Source organism: Gossypium arboreum, chromosome 12 (assembly GCF_025698485.1).
Source record: "Gossypium arboreum isolate Shixiya-1 chromosome 12, ASM2569848v2, whole genome shotgun sequence".
Lineage (NCBI taxonomy): Eukaryota > Viridiplantae > Streptophyta > Magnoliopsida > Malvales > Malvaceae > Gossypium > Gossypium arboreum.
Genome location: NC_069081.1, coordinates 118,260,966 through 118,280,984, shown reverse-complemented (window position 1 = coordinate 118,280,984; position 20,019 = coordinate 118,260,966). Strand labels below are relative to the sequence as shown.

At 35.8% G+C, this 20,019-nt stretch overlaps 3 protein-coding genes and 1 long non-coding RNA gene across 4 annotated transcripts; 2 read left to right on the top strand and 2 right to left on the bottom strand.

Moving 5' to 3' along the window:
* Positions 1 to 762: 762 nt before the first annotated feature.
* LOC108479610 (uncharacterized) lies at positions 763 to 5,652 on the top strand. The gene is made up of 9 exons (XM_017782322.2): positions 763 to 1,237; positions 1,328 to 1,528; positions 1,623 to 1,745; positions 1,845 to 1,882; positions 1,977 to 2,073; positions 2,235 to 4,250; positions 4,471 to 4,623; positions 4,997 to 5,112; positions 5,253 to 5,652. The coding sequence occupies exons 1-9, from the start codon at positions 1,166 to 1,168 to the stop codon at positions 5,440 to 5,442; spliced, it is 3,006 nt and encodes a 1,001-aa protein (XP_017637811.1). The 5' UTR covers positions 763 to 1,165; the 3' UTR covers positions 5,443 to 5,652.
* Positions 1,148 to 2,103, bottom strand: LOC128285537 (uncharacterized). Its single transcript, XR_008275963.1, has 2 exons — positions 1,511 to 2,103; positions 1,148 to 1,393 (listed from the first exon to the last, which is right to left on the bottom strand). It is a non-coding gene; the product is annotated as an uncharacterized LOC128285537 (long non-coding RNA).
* A 129-nt stretch (positions 5,653 to 5,781) lies between the features above and the next one.
* LOC108478154 (protein SHORTAGE IN CHIASMATA 1) lies at positions 5,782 to 15,163 on the bottom strand. The gene is made up of 10 exons (XM_053023004.1): positions 14,792 to 15,163; positions 14,101 to 14,169; positions 13,908 to 13,994; positions 13,749 to 13,817; positions 10,969 to 13,241; positions 10,190 to 10,397; positions 8,636 to 9,124; positions 6,479 to 8,098; positions 6,228 to 6,388; positions 5,782 to 6,126 (listed from the first exon to the last, which is right to left on the bottom strand). The coding sequence occupies exons 1-9, from the start codon at positions 15,089 to 15,091 to the stop codon at positions 6,293 to 6,295; spliced, it is 5,211 nt and encodes a 1,736-aa protein (XP_052878964.1). The 5' UTR covers positions 15,092 to 15,163; the 3' UTR covers positions 5,782 to 6,126; positions 6,228 to 6,292.
* Positions 15,164 to 16,971: 1,808 nt separating this feature from the next.
* Positions 16,972 to 19,201, top strand: LOC108476771 (low-temperature-induced 65 kDa protein-like). Its single transcript, XM_017779093.2, has 4 exons — positions 16,972 to 17,099; positions 17,182 to 17,409; positions 17,499 to 17,966; positions 18,043 to 19,201. The coding sequence occupies exons 1-4, from the start codon at positions 17,066 to 17,068 to the stop codon at positions 19,002 to 19,004; spliced, it is 1,692 nt and encodes a 563-aa protein (XP_017634582.1). The 5' UTR covers positions 16,972 to 17,065; the 3' UTR covers positions 19,005 to 19,201.
* Positions 19,202 to 20,019: the final 818 nt, after the last annotated feature.

The following is a 20,019-nucleotide window of genomic DNA, read 5'->3' as shown; positions in this document are numbered from 1 at the left end:
ACCATCCAATTCTAAACCTTTAAATCACATCTCTATAATTTTTGTCAAATCATGGTTTAATCATTTGGCAGTTACAATACTGTCCTAATAAGCAATAATATTTTCTTTTGATTAGTGGTTAAATGCTCTAACTGAAAATTAATTCATTGAATTTATTTAATCATACTGTTTTTATTAAATTTAATGGAACCATTTATTAATTATTTTCTTTAAATATTATTATTTGTATCCTTTTATTGGGGTTTGATGCAACGGACACTTCCAATTTCACTTTGTACGGTATTTAATATTATTTAAAATTTTATTAAATGCCTAAAAATGAGTAATTTTGATGTCCACAATACCTTTCTTAAATGCGATACAAATATAAAAAGGAAGATGCTTTAATGATATGATAAGTAACAGCTAAGTGCTAACTTCTGCCGTGCCTTTTTTTTTCTTTTCTTTTGCTTAATTTTCGTTGTTTTCCTCGTGATCAAACTTAATTTTGCGAAATAACACACTAATGTTTTCTTTAATTTAAGGTTTTATTAAAGAAAATTAAATTACTAATAAGAAAGTAGATCCTGATTATGAATTTTAAAATTAATTTATATTCAAAGTAAATATTAAACTTTCAATTACTAATTAAAGTAAAAAATCCTTATCATTTTAACTAATCCTGTGGATAAAAATAATATGATATTTAATATAAAAGTATGTAAAATTTATATAAAATATATTTTTAATATATTAAATTTTATATAAGATGAAACAGCCATCTGTTTGGTTTGAAGTTTGGCACCCCGTGCCTTGCTGCAATCAAAAGAAAACTACGTTCCAATTCCAAAACTTTTATTACTTAGAATTATAAGTAGATTTCTTTTGGTTAATATATTATAAAGAAGCTTCTTTATTTGCACTGTAATGCACTAAATTTATTAATTTTGACTCTGAGTCATCTTCCATTTTGACAATCTCTAATTTCCTGAACTAAAGGAATTTAACAGACTGGAAGATCTAATTGCTTTCACCACACATTAGCATTCCCCCAGCTGTTCATAAACTACCCGCTTTTTTTGTGGATTATTTTTCAGTCAGAATCCCAATGCATTAAGTGGGATTTGCAGCAAACATTCAGCAGAGAAAGTAAAAGCATATATACGACTGAAAAAAAAAGTAAACGATGTTTAAGGCATGGAAGAGCGACAAGAAGAAGATCAAAGTAGTGTTTCAATTGCAGTTTCAGGCAACTCAGGTACTACTGAGTTAGATTCCTAGTTAAGAAATTTATTAGAGTTTTTGAAAGATCTCTTACCTGATTTAGCCTCTTTTTTTTTTTTTTCAGGTGCCACGGTTGAAAAAGTCCGCCGTAACGATAGCGCTGGTGCCGGAGGATGTTGGGAGGCCGACGCTGAAATTAGAGAAAGTGGCAGTTCAAGATGGGAGTTGTTTGTGGGAGAATCCTGTTTATGAAACTGTGAAAATGATAAAAGAGATAAAAACAGGGAAATTGAGTGAAAAAATTTACCATTTCGTTGTTTCAAATGTAATAATTCCTCAGCTTTTTGGCTTTTCTTCCCCATTGTTTAAGTTTCCACTGGTGAGTGGTTTTTGCTGATTTTTTCCGGGTTTGGTTGCAGGGATCTTCAAAAGCAGGGTTTCTCGGTGAAGCTTCGATTGATTTTGCTGATTTTGCTGCAGAAACTGAACCTGTTACCGTATCTCTGCCGCTTAAGTTTGCCAACTCCGGTGCCATTCTACATGTTAGTTCTCTCTCACTGTCTAGTGACCGCCTCAAGCATTTAAAATTTTTTTTTATTTCAAAATCTAATTTGGTTCTGGAAATTCATGATGACCCATAGGTGACAATTCATAAAATTGAAGGAGCAGAAGATCAGAGGTGATACAAGCATTAATAACCCATCTCTATTCATTCACTATTTACCTTAATTTTTTTTCTTGCTCCATTTACCTATACGAAATTTCAATATCAGATATATTGGAGATAGTGAAGGCTTGACCATTTCCAGGGAGGGAAGCCTGCAAAGCCAAGGCATCAATTACAGTGACAATGTCCAAACTTTAACAGAAGTAAGCTCAAAGGCCCCACTTATCTGGTTTTACTATAGTTTAGCATGGCAATGATTTGGGTTTTAAAGCATCCTGAAATTACTACCTGGAACAGATGGCTATTTTATGCAAGTTTACAATTAAATTGTTCTTTAATTATGAATTCTTTAATTCTTTCATAGGATGGGCAGTTGGACCCCGCTGAATTATATTCATCTCTACGGCAGAACTCTATGCCTAAGAGAGCAGTGGATACTGGCATGACCAAAAAGAACATGCACCGGAGAACAAACACAGATTGGTCGGCCAGTTCAACTTCTGATGGAAGTTTAGCGGAGTTAACTATTAGCCCCGAAGACGTCCCAAGAGAATGGAATAAGGAATCAGAAAATCCTGTTGAGAAACTCAGAAGTGAAAATGCTATGTTATTGAGGCAGGTAGAAGTATCAGAATTAGAGTTGCAATCTCTTAGGAAACAGATTACGAAGGAGAACAAAAGGACTCAAGATTTATCGAGACAAGTTACCAGCCTTAAAGAAGAAAGAGATGCAATGAAGGTGGAGTTTGAACTACTCAAGTCAAAGAACAATCTAGATGAGGAAGTACTTGAAATTCTATCGGAAGATGAGAATGAGGGGTCAAAGGTTCTGCTAAAGGAAATTAGGCAGGAGCTGGATCATCAAAAGGAATTAAATGCCAATCTTCGTTTGCAGTTGCAGAAGACGGAGGATTCCAATTCTAATTTGATTCTTGCAGTAAGAGACCTCAATGAAATGCTAGAGAAAAAGAACAGGGAAATATCTCGCCTCTCCAGTGAGATAGAAGCAAGTACCAGCATTGAAGAGGTGCGGTTGAATGAACAACATGATGCCGATGAAGTACACATGATGAAGCAGACAATCACAGACCTGAATGCTGAGTTGAAGTTCTACAAGAAGCATAAGGAGGAGTTAGAGATGCATATAGAAGAACTGAGCCGGGAAAATAATGAAATCTCCTCACAGTTAAAGCAAAACCAGCAACAAGAATCGATAAAGGCACAAAAGGAGTCCTCAAAATATTTGGCTACTATAGATGAACTTGAATCTCAGGTGCAAAGACTAGAGGACAAACTCAAGCAGCAATCAGAAGAATACTCAGAGTCTTTAATTGCCATTAATGAATTAGAAAGTCAAGTCAAAGAATTAAACAAAGAACTGGAGAATCGGACACAAGGGTTTGAAGAAGAACTCAACAGCTTGATGCATTCCAAAACCGAGCAGGAACAGAGGGCAATCCGAGCAGAGGAGGCATTAAGAAAGTCAAGGTGGACAAATGCTGCAAATGCCGAGCGGCTTCAAGATGAATTTAAAAAGCTGTCCGTTGACATGGCCAGTAGGATTGATGAGAATGAAAAGATGACCATGAAAGCGGTTGAAGAAGCAAATGACCTGCAGATGCAAAAAAGAGATCTGGAAGAAATGCTCCAAAAAGCCAATGAAGAACTTGAGCTATTTAAAGATCAGACTGCAGTTGAATGGCAACACCTTTCACACCAACTAGATCTCAAAGCAAAACAAATAGAGAAAATGTCAATGGAACTTAATGATAAGACTTCACAACTTGAATATGCACAAAGGCAAGAGAAGGAAAAGCAGGAGGAATTCTCTAAAGAAATTCAAATGCTTAAGACTGAGATCCAGAAGCTCGAAGAGCAGAGAAGCCAATTTTCTGATTTGGCAAAAGAAAATGGAAAGCAAAGTGATGAAACCAAAAAAGTGAAGGCATCAAATGAAAAAAATGAGATGCTGATACAAAGATGGAATAAAGAAAGAGATGAACTTGAGAAAAAAATCACTTTAGCAAAGAAGGAAACGGAGAAGGCACAGAAACAATTAATTAGCACGAGGTCTTTGAAGGATAAAAAGGAGATGGTGATCTCAAATTTGCAGTCGGAAATGGAAAATATTAGAGTGGAGTGTAATGACTTAAAACATAGCTTGGTCCGGGAAGAAAGGGAGAAAGATAAACTGAGGAAACAGGTATCTCAATTAAAGAATGACCTGCAGAAGAAGGAAGAAGAAATCGGCTCTATGCAGAAAGAACTCAAAAGTAGTGGTGGTCAAGCTGACATCGCCTCGAGGAGCAGCCACTCTACTTCAGCTCCTCAAGAATCCAAGGATATCAATAGTTTGCTGAAAAAAATGAGGCTGCTTAAGGTAGTTGTTCTATAAAAAAATTAGTTGTTATGCATGGAAAAATTCTGTGTGTCATATTTAACAAACATCAATGGTGGAAGAAAACCACATTGATATATAATATCCTTCATCTAGTCATGAAATGTTTACATTCTACGTTTTCATGCAATGCAAACATCCAAGCCGATATAAGTTCTCATTCATTGATAGCAAAGCTTAATAATATCACCACCTCTGGCAGGAACGCATAAACCTCAAGGAAACTGCTTGGAAAACATCAGCTAATTCAGCTCCGGAGAAGGAAAGTAATCTCAGCAATATGATTGAAGAGCTCGAAAGCTTCATGGAACAACTCAAAGTTTGTCATTGTTTTTCTGCAGATCGATGTCAAAAGGTTTGTGGATTACAATTATAAAAATGCATTGAATAATATAGTTTTGTTATTTCTCATGCAACTAGACAGCAATATTTTAGTTTCATGAAACAATCATGGAAACAGTATTTCAGAATTATTATAACTCTATAGAAACAGAGTGACTCTATTGAGCAGTACTAACGGGAAAGAAATAAAGACATAAATAACGTTGCCACTTCAAAACTATATCAATCAATGCATAATTGAGATAGAAATTCCTTTAATTCTAGACCTCACAATTGAAATTTTAGTTAAGGTAACTTGTATCTCAGTTTCATCCTTATTGTTAATATGCTTCCAATTCCACTAGATAGTTACTCCAGTCTCAATATTACCAATGTTCAAAATACAGGAACCTATAAATGTTAACAAATCTGAGGAAAGAAGAAAGTCACGAGATAAGCTCCATTCTAAGACTACCGTTGCAGAAGGCATGCCTTTGTCAACAACAGCAGTACCCGTTGAAAGGTATGAGCATACAATAAGTTGTGAACAACAAGGCCAATCTGTTTGTCTGAAGAATCAGAGTTAGTTATTAAGCAACATATTTACTGTAGATGAGTTCATTGGCTAATCATTTATGTTTTTCCTACTTACGATACCAACAGTGATGTTAATCTTGCCGAATTGCTAAGCGAAGTGGAAGGTCTTAAGGAAAGGAACAAATCTATGGAGCGTGAGCTTAAAGACATGGAAGAAAGGTATTCTGAAATAAGTCTCAAATTTGCAGAAGTGGAAGGGGAAAGACAACAACTTGTAATGACAGTGAGAAACCTTAAGAATGGCAAGAAGAACTAGCATGTTCAAAGATGCAGTATGCTGGACAGAACGCTAAGCAGGGTAAAGCAGCTGATCTTCTAAAAGGAAATATGTGTTTGATAGGTACATCAAAGTCCAATCAAGAAATCCCTATCATTTGAATTTGTGAAAATAGCATTCTTCCTTTATTTGTTGCTCATCTCTCCTGTTAGGAACAGTGAAAAATTAGATTCAACCAATTTCATGAAAGCTCAAGCAGCAAATATGGATTTTGAGGTTTTAAATTATAGATACACAGGGACCCATTAATTATATAGGAACCGATTCATTCTGCTCAATAAATTAAAATCTAGAATTAATTTTGTGGAAACATCACTAATAAGTCGTGTCTTTGTCACCAGTCCTGCTACTTCGCTTCAAGCTAACAACTGATTCACTAAGATGGAGCTTTTCTGTTTCTTGGGGTATAATACTATTATCATAAAAGATAAAACTATAACAAAAAAGCAATCATTCCAACTAACAAACAAGCCTGAACACATCACACCTAATGAGCGTTTTATAAATCCTAGCTGCCTATGGGCTAGTCAGTTCAAAATTTCTGAGCAAATCAAATATTTCTGGCATGATTCTGCTATTTGAGCTTACCGTTGAGCCATATGGATACATTCTTGAAAAAAGTGTCGCAACTGCTCCAAGTTCATGTAATGTTTAAAGGAAGTTCTGCATAAAACAAGTAAATTTAAATAAGATAGTGTATCTCAGTATTTAATGCTAATTTCTAAATGGAAAAAGAAACTGTTGGAGAGCATAATAGAACCAACCTGCTAATTTTACAAATGAATCTATACACTTATACATTGGACCACGTTTGTTTCGATCGTGATTATTAATAGCGAAGCTTTTTGCTCAAACCATGTGCTCCTCCGTCTCTCCAAACTAGCTTAGTTTGACTTCCACTTCCATTCATTTCAAAAGATAGAGTCTGGAGGAGAAAAAGTGCATGGTTTAAATTGTAGACATATGCAGTTGTATGTGTAGTACACGTCAAATAGAGATGGTAGTTTATACAAACCTGTCTTGTTCTCTTATCAGTGGGTGTCGATGTTTGTGTAAGGGAGGATGAAGTCTTTTTATTCTTAGATGAGCTGGATGCTTGTGGAGGTCTTTTCTGCTTCCTTTGTTCTAGTATTTTCTTAGGAGTGTTGCCTCCTTGGTATTTGAAAAACTCAAAAATTGATGGACTTCTTCTCTTAGGAACTTTTGCTATATTCCCTGATCTGCCAAAGGGTGAAGCAGATGTATCAGAAGGAAGATTCTGCTGACGTAATCTGCTCTTCTCCCTGATCCTGTTAAGAAATTCTATCGTCCAAGGTGAATCTAATTGTGGTTGGTTTGAAAGAATGGCCCTTGAGAGTGATGTTGCACTATGATTTGATACATCGTTTTTTAGTAGTGATCCTTTGCAAGCTGCAGATCGCTGAGCTAAAACATCCCGTATGGAGTTTTCTTGGTTGCTGGGACTTGCATCAGAATTAGGACTAGTTCCTACAAGACCTTGTCTAGGACATGTTACAGAACTCAACATATCTGAACCAATGTTGATCTCAGAAACATATGGGAAAACAGTGTGACTGTCTTTAGTAAATGACAATCTTCTAGCAATTTTGGATTTACTAGTAGAATCCTCTTCAATCTCCGACACCAAAGAGGAGAAAGGATTAGAGTTACCAAAGCAAGAGAAATCCTCACCAGACATCGGACTGTCAGCAAAGTCAGTAACTTCACTTGTAAGTTCTTCGCGCTTATTCTCAAAGCTATTGGTGATTTGCCAGTCCAAACTATTCAGCATACCTGCATTTTCTCCCAGATTGTAATCCCATATATTATCTTTCAAGGGTACATCGAGTTTGGGCTTTTTTGCCTCTTTTAACATGTTAGGACCTTCATAGATGTCAGAATCATATCGCCCAGGAAATTGAGGGAGAAAACCAAAATCCTGCTCTTGATCAAATATATCATTTAAAGATGAACTGAGCTTTTTGTAATCCTGGAACATCTCAGAACCTGTAGATTTCCAAGAATCATATTGCTTCGACAGTCCAGAAGGATGGAGGATCTCATCTTTGCTCACAGGCTCAAAATGCTGTGATTCATCCATCCTTGTGCTGACTTTATTAGAGCTATTTTTGCGTTTGCCTTGTTTTCCTTGAGAACCAACATTGTAATGACACTTGTCGGAGTTACGACCCGAAGATACAGAAGACGAGCAGTCTGTCATTACAGATTTTGAGTCCTCCCGCTCACCGTACTTGCACAAAGCACTGAAAAGAGCAATACTTTCATCTGGTACACAGTAGTTTTGAACTGCCTGAATCCTGCGTTCATGTGACCACTGAAGGAACTCAACGAGCATTCCTCCCGAAGAGAGTATTGCATGCGCTGTCAAAGGATTAACTGAAGGAAATTTAGTAAGGAAAGATTCTGCAAGAGTTTCTGAATCAGGCATCTTTGGATATGGGCCCCTGGTCGTCTTTGCAGCATAGTCAATGCAGTTTAGTATAATTTCATCAGTTGATTCAGATGAATAAGAACAAAATAGCTGGAAGTCAATTCCCAAACTTGCTGCTGCTGCATAGAGTCCAGCTGAGGATTCCATTACAGTAGAAAGGAAGCCAATGCCTCCCTCAAATACCTTGAACAGAAAGTACATAAAATTTATAGTAATGTTTTACTGAAAATAGTGCAGAATTTCCATCTTACCAGAGCACCATGTCTCATCTTGCGCATTTAATGAACAAAATTGTCTACCCTAGGGTTTATTTTAATTTTCAACCTAAACTAAAAGTCCATACTTCAAGTGAAAAAGCAAGAACATCACCTATAACTACTAATCTGCTGATTCTGACCAAGCCAGCAAAAGATGGCTACGAATGCAAATAAGCAGCATCAAATTAGGATAATCGTTTTTATTGATTATCAGTTACGAGCAACACAGAAAATGAATAGAAGCAACTTAAAGATTTTTTATTAGAGGTCCAATAAACCTACACTAACCATATTGATGAACAGAAAGGTACTACGAAGCAAAAACTTAGGTTGTCTGGTTCTAAGCATCCCAAGTTACCAGAAACAAAACCTGGCATTTATCTTCTTGAAACTTAAAGATTTTCAAAGTAGTTAAGTATGAAAGTCAAAGTTTAAAAAATTTGATGTAAATTGCGAAAATTACCAGGAAACAGCCACTGAAAGTAAAACTCAGCAATGTCAAAATGTTAGTTGCAATATTCTCAATGCACAACTGTAAGCAAGAAGATGTTTCATCTGAAATGGCAGCTTTCCTTCCTATGTTTCTGGAATCATACCATACTAGGCAAATTGCAGAGCTAATTATGACATCCACTGGAAGATTTGAATCGCGTTCCACTACTTGAGCTCCTTCTTTCTCCATTGCAAGAATTTTTTGATAAGTAGATCTTCTGGATACGATCATTTCCTTATCAAAATTTTGCATGTTCACAATAATTACCATGTCTGCCAATCTCTGCGGGTTTGGATTGGTTTCAACTGCAACTGGCAGAGGCAAACTATAGGCTTCTTCTTCTTTCCCACTTCCGACAGACCCCTTGTTATGCTTGTCTACAATGGGTACAAAGTTCAGTAGGTCCTCCACATTCTCGTAGTTCACATTAAGGGCCAGGATTGAATGAAACTCCCCTTCCTAAAACATTGGTACCATCTTCAGAGAATGTCTGTGATTACCACTATGATTACAGAGCAATAAACAATTACATGAAGAATCAGAGACGCAGCTAATTCCGTAAGGAAATATATTACTTTAAAGTTCAGAACTTATCCCTTGCAGCAGTCAATTTTTGGCTGTTATTTAATTGATGAATATAAATAATTTGTAAATTGTTTTCATTCCTAAGGATTGAAAAGGATATCAACTTCAATGGTAAAGACCAATTTAATACAAACCATGCACCCATATTGTAACTCAGCTATGCACCCCCAACTAGTCCTAGAGAAATTTTCTCAACTTCAAACACAAGCTGCTAGAAATAATGTATGGAAAAGTAATAAAAAACAAACTCTGATGGATAAGGCAATTTCTCTGAGGCTTTTGAGTTTTTTAAATGACTATCATAAAAGTGCATGCAATTATTAACTATTCTAATGCAAAACTATTGGGCTTAACCCATATAATATATAAAAGCCCACCAAATGAGCTTAATCCATTGAGCTTAGCACTTAACTTGTTTTTTTATCCATACGAATAGGTAATTTTATATTATTTAGTTTAAACTTTTCTGAGCAATGTGCTAAATAAACCAGTAACATTGCAAACTACTAACACAAGCAACATGCTTAAATTCACAATTTATATTCCAAGGGGTCATTCTATCAATTACGTGCAATATTTTGTTCCTCTGTTTACTCTAACCACATATTTCAACTTTGGTGTTGAATTGATGTATTCATTAGTTTATAAGAATTTACAAATCTTTTGAACTCTTAATGTCTTCATTCCTTGACCTAATACCTAACAAAACCCTCTTAACGGTATTACTAGAATTAATAATGTCTTTTTGTTCTATAATTTTTATTTGAATTTTGTTACACAAAATGTGGCTCTAGGAGTAAAACTAAAATTACAAAAATAGTACACCCACGCATTTAGCTCAGCAGTTGTGTTCATAATCCTACTCAAAATAGCAGGTTTGAATAGATATCATCAATGAATAGATAAATTCTTTGATCAAATAAGAAAGAAGAGACTCACCGTCAACTTCTTTGCAATCTGGGGGATATCAACACCTTCGCAAAGTGCTTTGGAAGCACTAGAGTCATCCAGTTCAATCTTCAGAAAGTGAAGATGAGTCAAGCCAACAGATTTGGGGGGGAAAGAAGATACTCTAGATGAGCCACAAAAGCCTCCATATTCCACAATAACGTTGAACTTGTTGAATGGAAAAGATGCAGAAACATTCCTTGAGGAGAAAGAAAGAGAGTATCACATATGGCTTCCTAACACTGCACAACAGGCATACTAAAGTTTCGGATGGATCCACCCACTTCAGAGTTTTATCTTTAGTTTTCCATAATGTGCAATGCGTTGTATTCTTAATCTTTTGGTGCGACTTTTAAAAGTTGGATAAATATTTCAAAAAGGTCCCACATGCCTTTGCTATGAGAAATACTGCAATTAACCTTCATGGTTAAATCAAAGCTATAATTTGTTGAATTCCAACAATATCTCCCAAATTTACTAAGCATCTTATATTTGGTTCTAGATGTGTCATAGAAATCTTATCTAGGAATATTTGTGCATTTGCAGACTATACACAATCACGTCTCCTGCTAGTCACCTATCCTTTAAAAGTGGCTAGCTTATACATACTGTATATTTCCTATCTCCAGCAGTAACAACTTTATTAAGTTGGCCTTTTCACAGAGCAAAAGAAAAAAAAAATCATATATCCCCAAATGAAGTGAGTTGTTCATAAGCATTTTGCAAATAATATGCCACAATATATTAGATATTGAAGGTTTGGAACTTACTCCTGAGATACCAACCAACAATCTGAAATCAGCTGAGAATCCATCTTATAGGCACCTGATGGATTTGCGTTTGCGCAGAAACTTGATAGCTCGTTCCAGGATAATCCCATAGACATCAACAAACTCTTCAAAGACCACCAGAAGACTTGCTCTGCCAAGATCAACACTTTGGAATTACTTGAGCTGGACTTTGACTGTAAAATTCCCCGTATAACACAGAGTGAGGGATGTGATGTAGTTATTTCCTTATCAACCTTGCCACGAGCATCCTCAATCAAGGAATGAAGGAAACTTAATCTTGACTTTATGTACCCAAGGCTTCGACATAGCTTGTCTACATATAAGTGAGCTGCATTGATGCCATAGAAACACATGTACCAAGCCATTTGCTTAATAGCGCACAACGTGACAAATGCCATAATATCTTCATCACCATGGGAAGTATTTCTTCGTGCCATTTTTTTCTTAATACAGTCCATTAACTTTTTCTTTGGAAGGCTAAGCAATTCATACCTATCTTCTCCCAAAAATGAAATTAGCTCTGTCTCATTCTGCAAGATAGCTAGATAGCACTTTTCAAAATTTTCAATCAGTGCCAAGATATCATCTGACAATTTTATATTGTAAACCATGATATCCCACTGCTGCAATGGTAGACCCGTGGATGCACATGCTTCAACTGAATGACCAGATGAAACATTGGGTAATTCAGACCTTGGGTTGAATGACATGGCCGCAGGTCCAGCATTATCTCTAGTGCTACTTTTCTGGGGATTCAAGAAAAAATCAAGATCATTGACTTGTAACGGTAGCCCAGTGTAAGCACGTACTTCAACTAAATGACCAGATAAACCATTGGGTGATTCAGCCTTTCGGTTAAAAGACCTGGCCGCAGGTGCAGCATCTTCTCTAGCAATACTTTTCTGGGGATTCAAGAAAAAATCTGGACCATTGACTTGTGACTGTAGACCAGTGGATTCACATGCTTCAACTGAACGACCAGATGAAACATTGGGTAATTCAGCCTTTGGATTGGAAGAGATGGCCTCAGGTCCAGCATTTTCTCTAGCGCTACTTTTCTGGGGATTCAAGAAAAAAGCAAGATCATTGAATTGTGACATAGTCTTGAATAGTAATGAAGCCCTCTTATCATCTTTTTCTGCTAATTGTTCCGAGTTTCCTGGTTTTGGGAAACCGTTGTCTTGTAACTTATTGGACTCAACAGCCATAAAATTATCATTAAGCATAGGTACGCGATCAAAAGTTACATTCGGTACTTCCTCGTATTGTTCAGTAGCTGATCCTGTTAAAGCATCATCTGAGAAAATGAAGTCAGAAACTAACTTGCTACCCTCAAAACTTTCCTGTTCAAAATCAATGCTGGTAGCATCTATCTCCTCCATCATATTCTGAAACAAAGCATGAACTTTACTGCTGCATTTATCATCTTCCAATATATACCAGTCCAAGTAGATACCATCAGATGCAGATAGGGGCAGCGGCTTCAAATCAGATAGTAATTCCTCGATAACTGTGCATGGTAACCTCAACCTTCCATGATCCGAGAGAACAGGTATAGGCAAAGATTTGAATGTTTCATCTACCAACACAAGTTCATGACTAACAACCAATTCACTGAAACTCTTGAAATTCATGTCTTCCTTGAACATATGGTTACATGCTTCTGGCTCATGGGTTATTTGTCTGTTCAAGAACACATCAAAGTTTTGAGATAAATCAACATCAAAAATCTGGAATTCCTCAAAAATAACGAGGTTTGTGGGAAAAAGATAACCAGCATCCTGTTTTGCCATAACAAGTTCAGAATTCCCATCAGCTTGAGGAGTTTCCACCATGCATATAATGTTCACATCCAGGAACATCTCTGGGAAGGCTAGCTCAGGTTCCGGATATTTTTCCACTGAACAGAGATCAGAAAGAAACTTTAAGATATCATTCCCAATAGAGCCCAAGAGCTCCTTGCTGTCAGTAAGCACATCATTTTCTTGAGTCCACAGCTGGGATTCAATAGATTCAAAAGCAGTAGGAAGTACATCATCGATAGAATGACTTGTCATGATACCCAGACTTATTTCGTCCACCTCCAAAATGGGGAAGGTGCTATGCTGTAAGGGCTCTCGACCTCCAAAAGAACTATCCTCTTCCAGCATATAAATATTTTGCTCCCTGTTGCACTCTGAAATAACATCTTCAACTGAATAAACTGATTCTTGAATCTTGTCAGGAAACTGCAGTATAGGGCCCGTCTCATCCTGAAGAAAGATTCAATTCAAAAGAGACACCAAATTTTTCTAAGAATTTGAAGGATCATTAAAGCTTACTTAAAGCAGTGACAGTAATATAAAACTTGCATCCAATTTTCAACCAGGTAATACACGAGCCAGATATGACTAAAGCTGCATGTAGGAAACAAGTGTAAAAAAAAGAAGCCTATAGGACATGTGAAGAAACTGAAGATCCATCAGCATACTGAGCAAATTAAGACCAATCTGTAGGAGTTTTTAAATGTTAAATTAAATATACAAAACCTCTCTAAAGCACTGAGGTAATCATTAAACTTGATGTGTAAACTTACTTTACGCAAATTAAAAAGAAATGAATTTTAATTTTAATATAACTCAGCCAAAGATTAGTATCTATTATTCTGCATCCACAAGGAAAAAAGCTAAGCCTAAGGAAATTGTAAGAAGATTGGAAAGTGCGATTGTAAATACTATACAAGACTTCCAAAAGAAATTATTCAATAAATTACTATTTACCTTATTATTATCAGTCTCTGAAATTCCAGAAAATGTCTCAATCTCTTTCTTGGAAAAGTGGGCATTATCCTGCAAAGAAATATACAAGTTATAAATTACCAAATACCTGCTGTGATACTGAATAAACTTTTCATATATATAATGAACAATAGATAATACCAAAAAAGTATCCAGCTCGGGTGTTTCAAACAGTATCACGTCTAACCTCCGAACATCCTTATCAGCTCCACAGGTTACATTATCCTCCTGCAGTGGCATGAATTAAGCTTTATGGAAGATCCTAAAGAGAACAAAGTGAAACAAGATTAACATCATTTGAGAAAGTTAGTATAAAGCTTTTTGCAAATCTAACCTCCTGAATTTCTGATCCAAAAGTTCTCTGACTCCCTGCTTCCTTCTCATTACAAACCATAGTTTCTTCCTGCACATCAATAAAATCATCTAGATCTAAAAAGATCAAGACCGTCGGTGGCAAAGCTGCTGGATTATAAAGATCTTTCCTAAAGACAAGTTCACTATGATAAAACGATCCAGTTGTAAGAATACCTCAACTGTCTTAATTTTTCTCAACAACGAAATGCGTAACATTAATTTTCCGTTTGTAATCCTTCAAGAGAACCTAGACTCTCTAATAACATTAGTCTTAGTCATTGACTAAAAATATTTAGAAAAAAACTTACTACATGCATTTTCGCAGTTTCTTTTAACAAAAGCAGGGTATGCAAAATCAAGCTCGAGTCAATATGACGTGGAGAAAAAGGAAAAGCATTATACATTATTGAATCTAGATTGCTTCTATTAAGAAAATACAACTCGGTAATTTCCATTATTGAAGCACCTTTAACAATCGACGATTCATCGATCAACAGAGACAGAGAGCTCTTAGGAAATAAACGACGTAAAAAATGGAGTCTCCCCAGTATAATCCAAAACCATCGAGATTTTCATACTTGACATCATAATCAGCTATTTTTCATTCCAAATCCGGCAAAAAAAATTAAAATCGCATCGGAGACTAAAGAGAACTGAAGTCATCACTTTACCTCGGTGGAGAACTTTGCGCTGGCATTTCCACTTGGAAACCGAGTATCCTCGAAATCTCTGATATCGACATCGATGAACGGAGGAATTGCTTCCGACAAGAAGTTGGAGAGAGCGGCATCGATAGGCAATCTCTCGGTCTGGAGAGGGAGGTTGAGGAACGAATCAAAGTGAAGAAGATCGTCAGTGAAGTTGGAAGTATGAGGAGGGAAGTGAGGAGGCGGTAGGTTGAGGAAGCTTAGGGTTTCGGCTGGGGATTGAAAGGCGCTCAAGTAATCGACGTTGAGAAATCGAGTTCGCATCGGTGGTGGCTTGTACGAGTTTGTTGAAGGTGAAAATGGAGCATGAAATCTAATTTGGCGCTTAAAATTTAAATTGGTGGAGTTTGTTTCGCTTACCACTTGCATGAATGGCGCGCACCGTTGCTTCATTCCTTTTTGTGCGTGTTTTGTTAAAATATGCTATTAATCCCTGTATTTTTACCAAATATGATATTAAGTCCCTATACTTAAAAGGTTAAAAATTAAATCTTTTATTTAAAAATCTCAATCTAATCATTAAAATTATATTTTATACATGCACAAATACTAACATCATATTCTAAACCCTTTTAAGTGTGCTACTTAATTATACCAATATTTATAAATTATATAATTAAACATACTCAATTTATGTATTTTAATTGTAACAAACAACCTTAAATTATCATTTAAATTTAAAATTAATTTCAAATTTTCAAAATATTTTAATTAAATATTTTAAATATTAGTTTATATCGATTACATCCTCTAAATTTAAGCATTAAATGTCATCTTAAATCTAACATGTAGCATTTAGAACATATGAATCAAATTATAGGCATGCATGTATTTATTACACAAACAACACACGTCAAATCAAATCTGTATTAAGTGTTTTAAATATATTGTATGTGAAATTTAAAATGGCATTTTACACCTAATTTGATAAATAGGCTGATAGAAGAACCTTAATTGATAAAATATTAATAATTTTAATTATTAATTAGAATATTTAAAATTTAGAGGCAAACTTAAAATCAAAAGTTATATTTTGAGTACGTCTTATAGAATTAACTCTAATTTATATATGATTAATATAATTTTAATCTCTAAACTTTACAATTATATTTATTTTAATATTTGTATTTTTTTCTACACTAATACATGAACATGACAAGTAATTGATACTTTGTTTATCATTACTTTTCAAAATCATTTCAGGGGCCATGAATATTGCTAAATAAAACACTTTTGAAGTTAAAAGTGATTTTTACTTAACATGCAAAAGTTAAAAATTTTATCTTTTGCGCTAAAAAGAAGAAGCATTTTTGGTCAAAATAATATTTTTTAAACTTCATTTATAATTCAATGTATTATATGCAATATTTAGTCGGATATATAATTATTTTATTATTGAAATTTGTTTCAAATATATAACATTATATATTCAATTTGTAATGATTATATTTTAATATTTATAATATAATTCATATATATTCAAATTAAAATTTATAAATAATTAACATTAATTACTTAAATCATAATTTTATACTATTATTTCTTGACAGTTTTTATAGAAGATACATCCCTAATTAAACAATAACTTCAATTGGATGTTGGACTCAACTCCAATCAACAATATCATAATACCACGCGATTAAATTTGGGTGAAAACCTAAGTTCAATTACACAAACAAACCTAATTGTCAAATTCCTTTTGGGTAAGCACCTAATTGTCAAATCTAATTATCAGTGAACTAAAAAAATCTACATTATATTAACCCATTCTTTATATAAACAATTGAAGCGCGTATAGCTTTAAAAAAAAAAAATGGTGTGTCGATATCTTGAAGGTTGCTATTGGATAGGTGACTGAATACGCGTGTTCCCTTCCACACCAGACACCTACTCCCAATGGGACCTTTCTCCCCTTATTAAACATCATTCCCCAAGTCCAGCAGTTCGTCGTTTTTAACATAAAAGCATATATCTTCTGATAAAGATAATCATGAATTATCCCATACCATAAAAACAAGAATTATTGCCACGTGGACAATGAAACGCTAGTTACGTGGCTGGTAATAGAATCCTGTCGGTCATGTTCTACGTGTGCCAATGTTAGACCGCCACCGCCATGCAAAGGTGGCGAAGCAATGGCATTTTAGTTCACTTTATAAAACCTCCCACTCGAGATTTCTCCTTTCGTGCAGTTTTATACTCTTATTCTATCTGCAAATCACTTTTCTGAAACAAAAAATGAATGCCCAATCGGCCTATCCTCACCAGCATGGTGAGAAAACCTATCTCTGTTTCTATTTATAGTTATAGAAATCCATTTTAAGTTTTTAACATTCTTTAATTTCTTATCACAGGAGAAGGTGAAGATGACCAGCACCATGAGAAAAACTCAGTTTTGAAAAAAGTGAAGGCAAAAGCAAAGAAGATAAAGGATACAATTAAAAAACATGGGCATGGGCATAACCATGATCATGGTCATGAGTACCATGAAGGTCATATCCCTGATGATCATGACCTGGACGAGGAAGACGATGAAGAAGAAGATGAAATTGTTCAAGATCCCGAAGTTCACGGTGCACCAAGTATGTTGGCGTTCAATTCATCATCTTTCCCTGTTCCTTTTTCTTTTTTGTTTATTGACTTGTGGAATGTCTTCTCGTGTTTTTGAAAGTGTACGAGTCTGCCGCTGCTAAAATTGTTGTGTCTGGACAACCAGAAGACTTGAGCCGTCCTGGGATTACAAACGAAATGTCAAAACCCATGATCCTGGATCCTCTAGAATCAAGGGGAATAACCGGAAACTACGGGACAAAAGACAATGAACCACCTAGCAGCGCTGTTGGTGGCTTGGAAGGCTTAGTAAGAGAACAACCGAGGGTCGACTTTGGGAAGAGGACTGATACTGTTGGGGAACCACTAGCGCCGCAAAACACACCTATGCCGAGTTCTCAAGGCAAAGATACGACCGGTCCTACGAGGACTTTTCTTCATGGGGAAGGAGGAGGATATTCAGGGCAGCCAAAAGTTAATTTACAAAGACCCATAGGGTTGGAGGAAGACCCTGCTGCTCCTAAGGACAATCCTGATGCTTATGTTACTACAAATTATCAGTCCAAGGTCACAGATCCAACAGGAGAAGGTTAAGTCCTTTCAAATTGTAAATCATAAGCTTTATGATAAATTGGTGTTGCTTATTTATGGTGACATTGTAACAGGTGGAGAAGCAAGAGGGATAACCCCACTTTTGCATTCAATGGATAAAATGAGTATCTATGAGGAAGACAAGGGTAGAAAGGACAATTTACCTCCTCCAACTCATCCTGTTGCATCAGAATTATACCCTACTGGAAGCCATAACCAGTTCTCTCCCGGACCAAGTCCTCCATTAGACACCGGAACTCCGGCAGAAACCATGGACACAAAGCCTGAAGAACACCCACGTAATGTTGCTGCGGATGAGCCCGTAAACCAGAGCAGTTACACTGAGAAACTATCGTCGGCGACCTCTGTTATTGCAGATAAAGCAGTGTCAGCTAAGAACATTGTAGCTTCAAAGCTCGGATATGGAGAAAAGGACGAGAGTAGGACTACCACGAATGGATCAAGTCCGACTACGCAAGGATCAGCTATAGATTATGGAAAGAAAATGGCTGCAACTATGGCGGATAAACTAAGTCCTGTTTACGAGAAAGTTGCAGGAGCGGGAAGCACCATGGTGTCGAAGCTACACGGTCCCGGCTCTGGGACGGCAATCGAAGTGTATCCTGATCAGGTTCAAGATCAGGACAAAGGGGTCTCAATGAAAAGCTATATCGCGGAGAAATTGAAGCCTGGTGAAGAAGACAGGGCACTATCAGAAGTCATTTCGGAGGCCTTGCAAAAGCGAAAAGAGGAACCAGAGAAGGAAACAACGGCGGAAAGAGGGAAAGTGACGGAGTCGGAGGAGGTGGCAAGGCGATTGGGCACGACGGACGAAACAAACGAAAGGGTAGGTTCAGGATCCATGAATAGTCCCACTAAGAGTGTAGTGGATAAGCTTAAAGGTACTGTTGGTTCCTGGTTTGGCAAAAGTGAAGTGTCTTCCCAGGGAACTGAACAGGGACATGGTTCATCATCTAGTAATAATGGTGTTCCATGTTCTACCGGCGAGCGACGTCTTCAGGAATCGGGCAATTGATTCAATTAAGAACTATACAAGGGATGATATCGATTTCGCTTTACGCTTTGTGTGGAGATCATGATGTTGTTTTAAAAAAAATCATTGAATGTGTGTAGCCAAGGGCTTATGGCCTCTGTTTCATGTGTGTACTTTTTCAGAGTGTTTAGTATATATTCTGGTTAATAAAATTGGGTGCCCTTCACACCAAAAAAGAAGTCAGGTTTTTAAGTTGGGAATTTGTTGGCAATTCAATCAGATATTGGGAGAATATTCGTCACGAGAAGCAACCCTGTTTTTCTGTTTTTTCCATTCTCGCTTGCCTAATTTGGGGCTTTGGGGTTTGAGAATTGAGACCCCATCCTTGTCTTGAATTGGATACGGCTTCTTTCGTCAACCCCGAATCTATTAATTCAAATAGACTAGTAATTAAAACATATAATTTGGTTCCTTTTGGATATACTTTTCCCCGTTTGGCTTTTGGGCAATTGATGCTCATTCGAGTATTAAATTATTATAAAATTTGAATTTAGATATTCAATTAAGTCAATGACTCATTGGCATAGTGCAAAGACCGTGGATTGTCTGTTATTAATAGATATATGTAAATTATTTTCTTTTTCAAAGATATATGTATATTATGTATTTAGCCTCAATCTCTCTCTCTATATATATTATCATACTTTATTTAAATAAGCTCTTAAAATATCTCTTTATGCTATTCATTTTAATATTAAAGAAATTATTTTAAAATTTAAGTTCTTATCTCAACTTCTTGTACATAAAATTTAAACAAGTAATAAAAGATTTTAAGGTGATTACTTTTAAAAAATTAAAAAGTATTTTTTACTTTTGAAAAGTCATAAGATAGGGATTTATTTAACTAAAAAACAACTTAAAGGCTTGTTTAGATAAATTCTAGTAATTTAAGGGTCTTTTTATATATTATCCAATAAACTAGTAGCACATTAGTCATTATCTAACACCCTAAACCTTAATATCACTATAAAAATTAACAAAAGAAATATTTTAGGAA

Coding starts and splice junctions, on each gene's coding strand:
- LOC108479610 (XM_017782322.2), top strand. CDS start 1,166: ATGTTTAAGGCATGGAAGAGCGACAAGAAGAAGATCAAAGTAGTGTTT. Junction 1,746..1,844: donor ACTCCGGTGCCATTCTACAT/GTTAGTTCTCTC, acceptor GATGACCCATAG/GTGACAATTCATAAAATTGA. Junction 1,883..1,976: donor GAAGGAGCAGAAGATCAGAG/GTGATACAAGCA, acceptor TTTCAATATCAG/ATATATTGGAGATAGTGAAG.
- LOC108478154 (XM_053023004.1), bottom strand. CDS start 15,091: ATGCGAACTCGATTTCTCAACGTCGATTACTTGAGCGCCTTTCAATCC. Junction 13,818..13,907: donor CCGAGCTGGATACTTTTTTG/GTATTATCTATT, acceptor ATTTCTTTGCAG/GATAATGCCCACTTTTCCAA. Junction 9,125..10,189: donor AGATTGCAAAGAAGTTGACG/GTGAGTCTCTTC, acceptor CCAATGTTTTAG/GAAGGGGAGTTTCATTCAAT.
- LOC108476771 (XM_017779093.2), top strand. CDS start 17,066: ATGAATGCCCAATCGGCCTATCCTCACCAGCATG. Junction 17,410..17,498: donor CGAAGTTCACGGTGCACCAA/GTATGTTGGCGT, acceptor TGTTTTTGAAAG/TGTACGAGTCTGCCGCTGCT. Junction 17,967..18,042: donor CACAGATCCAACAGGAGAAG/GTTAAGTCCTTT, acceptor ACATTGTAACAG/GTGGAGAAGCAAGAGGGATA.